The 6000-nt window shown below is 51.7% G+C and overlaps 1 protein-coding gene across 1 annotated transcript in view; it reads right to left on the bottom strand.

The window, feature by feature from the left end:
* The window catches only part of LOC142254375 (phospholipase A2-like), a 114446-nt gene extending 110945 nt beyond the window's left edge, over nucleotides 1-3501 (bottom strand). The window contains exon 1 of the mRNA XM_075325420.1: nucleotides 3379-3501. Coding sequence (XP_075181535.1) covers nucleotides 3379-3501 — 123 coding nt within the window. The remainder of the gene's footprint in view (nucleotides 1-3378) is intronic.
* Nucleotides 3502-6000: the final 2499 nt, after the last annotated feature.

Genomic DNA, 6000 nt, shown 5'->3' on the forward strand with positions numbered 1-6000 from the left:
TGACTGCTCATGGACAAGGCCGTGGACTTGCCGGCCACCCAAAAACTTTTGGGCTTGTAAATATTGTCCCATTCTGCCCCTTTTTACATGCCTTCCCGTTCCATTAGCCCCAGAGAGGCAGATTGGAGGTAGGACCCGCAGCAGAGCAGGCTGGGGTCCGGTCACCACCGGGACCGGTGACCATCCTCCGGGGAGCCCTTGAGCAACTGCCGGGTGCGCCGCACCGTACCCATTCCCGCCTGGGTGATCTGGCCATGTTCCTGTTTCCGGACTGGGAAAAAGGGGTGCTGCCCATTTCTTAGGGGCAGCATCAAGGCTAGGTTGTTTGGGTGGGGAAGGTGGAAGGACATGAACCCATTCCGTTTAATAAAGTTATGCAACGTTAAAGCAAAATGCCTCCTGTTATGGGAAGACCTGCAGAAACCATATATTGTACAAATGTTATTATAATTGTAATGTTTCCGTTTTCTCCGTTTTACAGTTGAAAGAAAAATAAAAATAAACCGGAGTTGGTCGGGCAACCCGTGGACAGTCTGCATTAAACCAAGGGGGTATGTGACGCCCTGGACCCCACACACACACACCCAACCCTGTGAGGTCACACACATGTCACCCGAAAGGGAGACCTGATGCCTTCCTCAGGGCCAGTAGGGCACACCAGGTGGGCAGAGTCAGGCGGAAAGACACGCCCACCGAGGAGACTACTGCCCTGAGGCAGGAAATACAAGCAGTGAGAGAAGTTTTAGACAGGGAGCTGACAGGAGGTGTAGAGGAGCAGAGCTGTCAGGGACCCGGGTTGGAGCCTGGGATCCCCGTTACGTCAGGCAGGCAGGCGGTGGTGGCCGCCTGCAGGAGTACCGGTACAGCAACAGGCGGAACCATAAGGACCGGGCCAGGGTTGGAGCCCGCCGGCCCTGAACCGGGGAGTCAACCGTGTACCGGAGCACCAGAAACCGGGTACTCAAACCTCGTCCTAGCTTAGAAGCCACTAAGTTTAGGCAAATTGACTGATTGCTGGCTGGACCTCACGGGTTCATCCACACCCAAAGTCCCGAAAGAAGGCAAAAGCCCACCGATACCGGGTGAGAGCCACCGCCAAGGGCCAAACACCCGACGGGCCAGTGCCTGCGGGCAACTGAGGGCTCCTCCGGCAGCTCAATGCCGGGGAGCTAACTACCACTACTCAGGCAGGGGAGCCGAAACACAACAACCAGAGGTGCACGGGAAAGGGGCCACCATCAACCCCACAGGGGAGATCAGCAGCCAGCAGCGGGAACCGACCATACCCGAACTTTGGTTTACCAGTGACTCTGAGGGTGAATTAATCGTGAGTACACCAGTGCCATCCGGGCACGACACTGCACCACAGCACGGCACCCTGCACCCCGACAACAACACCGTTGCCAGTTCCCCCACCGGGCCCCGAGACACACCGCCCTTACCCACGGAGGGGCTAACATCTTGGCTGCGGCCGCAACACCGATCCCGGACGAGCCCGCCATCACTTCAGCCGCAGCGGTGGTGCATCCGGTCCCCGCGACCCGTGGGTGGCGTCACGAGCCGTAGGACGACAACGCGGCCCTCCCCGGCTGCGTGCCTCGTCCCACACCACCACCACCCTACTGCCTCTCCCCTCTTAACAGAGCGACATGGCCCCCGGTCCGGAGGCGCTCGTGCCACCGACAACCCGAGTCCGGACCTCGAGCGGCTCGGCTCGAGCAGCGGAGAAGCGGCCGGGCCCCTCTCAGGGCAGTACAGGTATGTTTTATAGTCAGTCCATAAAAGTGTCCTAATACTCTGGTAGCATTGTTCCCAGCAGCAACTTGGAAGTTGAAGAAGCATTCAAACATCTTCCCCGTACTGTTCCCATTTCATTTGAGTACTTCTTCCATCCATTTTAGCGATTTTCCAGCCAGATCTGCCAGACAAATGCTCTAGATTTTCTCGCATCCATTGACTTGTATTGATGAGTCGTGTCTGATAGACGCATAAAAATTGCAGCATGCTGCGATTTTCTTATCAGTCCGATTTTAGGAAAAACTCATAGCTCTGCTCTGCCTCATTGACTATCATTGGCCCGATTACAAAGCAATTTTTTTCTCACATTGCACTCCCCTGTTTAATTCACCAGTTGAGAGTATCCTTAGTGCGCTCACCCATCACTAGAAATAATCGATTGTTTTGTAAATATTTAAAAAATTTAAATCTGAAAATTCTGATGTACATTTCTGTGCCGCCCCTGCAGCGAATCGAACCGCTCGGATCCGGGGGTGATGATTGCTCGTGGCTCGAGGGTCTCCAGACCCGGGGGCTTAGGGGCCACACTCAAATGTAAAAGGGGGTATTTACAGGGGAATTGATATAGTTCATGACACCACCCATGGTGTACGGTAATTGGGAGTACCGCCACTGCCGTTAGAAGTAGCCGGGGTGATGGAGTGGGGCAGCTAGATGACGTTACCCTCCATGGGTAGGGGTAGGCCCCGGGACTCTGGATGGTGATACAGGGGTTGCAGTGCAGAGGTCAGTTGGGTACTCACTCAGCAATGAAGCAGATGGTGACAAAAGGATAAACCAATTCTCTGACTGCCGTTGCCTCTTGAGGAGAGCTCGTCTGGGTCAGTAACAGTCCTGAGTAACCTGGTAGCCAATACCGTTTTGCGCCAACCCCCACCAGGGACCTCCTGGTGCTGTCTACCAGCACCGCACCGTCCAAGGCCCTGATGGTCTTTTCCCTATAACAAAGGGTGGAGAAAGGTTCAACAAGGAGGGCGCAGTCTATTTGTAACTTAACTTTTCTGTCACCTTCCATCAGGGACCAGTCAGCTGATCCCCGACAGCCTACTCCATTTGGAACACTGGAGAACGTTCAACAAAGGTGACAGTCCACACAAAACTTTTATAAACTTGCAGGTTCCGGTCCCTTTAACGTCGGGTACCTCCTGGACACACTCTAGCAAAATGCCCTGGTAAATCACAGCGATGGCATATGTGCACCACCACATCAATGGTATTGCTGGGATCTCTTCATCCGATGTGGACTCTTCTTCCACCTCCATTATGTCTAATTCTTGCACTGCCCGTGATGAAAGGGACATCCGATAGCCGTTTCCTCAAAAGCGTGGCACCCAGACAGCCTCTGGAGTGCTGGAACCTGAATCTCCTTCCTCCATTTCTGAGTCTATGATCACCGGGACAATCAGATCAGGAGTTGTGACCTGATCATCTTCAACGGGAGTCGAGGAATCCGCTGTCGGTGTTGCGGGCAGCATCTCGGGGTCAGCTGTGGTCGGGGCGAAGGCGACAGGGCGATGTCGGTGGCAGACCGAACTCCGCGGCCGCATTGGCCGAGTCAACCGGAGCTGGGTTTCTGCTTACCTGCTCCACATGCATTGCTTCTCTCTCTTGGGTCTGCACCACCGCGGCCACCCTCCGCATCTCGATCCAGGCAGTTGTACCGGGCGCAGCATCCTCGGCTGAGCAGTTGCGCTTCTCCGACATCTTGCCTCTGCGGTGCCCAGGAATGTTATAGCAGAGTCCTGGTGTCCCTGCTTCATTTCTACTGTTACATGCTGTCACACCCCCTCAGTTTTCACCAGCAACTCACTGACGCGCTGGGGCCCTCTGGGAACTTCCGGTTCCATGCATACTCTCAGGACGAAGGGCGGGGCTTCGGCTTAATGCACTTTTGGTCTGGAAAATGGCGTTTGGCGTCAAAGATGGCGGAAAATGGCGGGAACGGGACTCAGCCACCGAAGCTTCTGTTTTCTAAGGCACACGTCACCCAGGTTAGTGGTCCCAGTTCGTATCCTGTTCGTGATGCCAGAAATTTGAGGTGTGCCGCTCCTGCAGCGGATTGAACCGCTCGGATCCGGGGGTGATGACTGCTCGTGGCTCGAGGGTCTCCGGACGCGGGGGCTTAGGGGCCATACTCAAATGTAAAAGGGGTATGTACAGGGAAATTGATATAGTTCGTGACGCCACCTGTGGTGTACGGTAATTGGGAGTACCGCCGCTGCCATTGGGAATACCCGGGGTGAAGGAGTGGAGCAGCTAGATGATGTTACCCTCCACGGGTAGGAGTAGGCCCCTGGACTCTGGATGGTGATACGGGGGTTGCAGTGCAGGGGTCAGTTGGGTACTCACTCAGCAATGAAGCAGACGCTGACAATAGGGTAAACCAAGTCTCTAACTGCCGTTGCCTCTTGAGGGGAGCTTGTCTGGGTCCCATCCCCTGCAGCACTGCCTGGTGGGCCGTAACCTGCCTCCTGGCACAAAAGTTTAGATTGTCCGTTATTTCCCGGTAGCTTGGAGCTGTCCGGGCCCCAATCCCCACTATGGCTAAGTAAAGGAGCCTTCTCTCATGAGCTTACGCTTGGGATTTCAGTGGGCCGCTTGCTAGGAAAAATCTATCCCCCTCGCTATGCTAGTGCCCCTGATCTCTGAGCTTGGTGGGAACAGTCCATAAAGGCCCTGTCCTCCGCAGGTTAATTGCCAGGTTGCCTGAAGCTTCTCCCCGACCAAGGGTCCGTGTACCCCGACGTGCCTTCGGTCCCGGACCGGTGATAGGACCAGGCTGCTGACCGTCCTCCTTGACGGGTTCCAGGCACCTAACCTCAATCCCCTGCGACCGGGGGTCCGACTCCTCTAGGTTCAGACCACCGTCTGCGACCTAGTCTGCTTCTCCCCTGGGAGCTCAAACTCCCAGCTTCCTCAGAGCTCCTCTCAGATCGAGGGCTACCACTCAACTCTACTTGACACCTCCCACCTCCCTGTCTGACCCCTTGGATGCTAGGTAAGCGGTCCTATTCCTGGTTAAGCAGCCCTCTGGTGTGCCTGACAGCTGTGGTGCAAAGTGTATCTAGGATTTCTGAATGCTGGTGGAGGCAGTACTGAAGGATCGAGGCCCAGAACCATGGGGGGTTGAATACTGCATGGAGAGGAGAGTTTGTGCAGTACCCTGTGACGACCTGAATAGTCCAGGGGTGTCACATTTGTATTTATCCCCTGTCAATATTTTGTAGGACCACCTTTTGCTACAATTACTGCTGCAATTTTTGGGGGTTATGTCTTTTCAGCTTTGTACATCTAGAACCTGATTTTTTTTTTATTCTTTCTTTAAAAATAGCTCTAGCTCAGTGAGATTGGATGGAGAGCGTCTGTGAACAGCAATTTTCAAGTCTTCTCAATGGGATTCTCAGTGAGTTTTTTAAGCTATTCCATTGTAGCTCTGACAGTAAGTTTTAATATTTATCTCTAAATGAATGTTATTGGGATTTAAATTAAGTATTTGAAACACATGCGTGTGCCATATGTCAAAGGATAAATACTTTAAATTTTGTGATAAATAATGGAAAAGAGATCACTGTAATCCCTGTATAATATAATTTGCTTTGTTCTAGAATTACAATAGTATAAAGCTAGGGCCCCACTTTGCATTTTTCTACTTGCAGTTCTAAACACACGTTTTGGGCTTAATTGAGTTGACCAAAGTTGCCTTTGTCAGAAATTTAGCGCTGAAAACGCATGCGTATTTACCGCGTTTTAGATGCGTTTTCAGCACTTTTTACATGCTTTTTCACCTGCGTTTTGACAGATGCGTTTTGAACATCAAGACACTGCTAAATAAAGTTTATACAGTCAAACAGAATGAAAAAAGAGAAAAACAAGGATCAAATCCTGAGAAAAATAATGAAAATAGATATATTTCATAAAATTATAGCGGTAATATACATTTTATCGCTAAAATAGCAATAAAAGCATATTTTCCTTAAATTTAATTGTCGGATTATGTGTGTGTGTGTAAAGGGACATATGAAATCATTATGTTGATGTCCAAAAAGCATGCATTTTGGTAGTCCTAAACGCATGTCTTCTGCACTGAAAAAGCAGGTAAAACGCTGGAATTTGAAGGAATCTTGGTTTTTGCCATTTCTCATTAGCAAAACGCACCCAAAATGGCAAAAACAACTGACATGCTGCTTCTTTGAACGCATGGTT

This window comes from Anomaloglossus baeobatrachus, chromosome 10 (genome assembly GCF_048569485.1).
Source record: "Anomaloglossus baeobatrachus isolate aAnoBae1 chromosome 10, aAnoBae1.hap1, whole genome shotgun sequence".
Taxonomy (NCBI): domain Eukaryota; kingdom Metazoa; phylum Chordata; class Amphibia; order Anura; family Aromobatidae; genus Anomaloglossus; species Anomaloglossus baeobatrachus.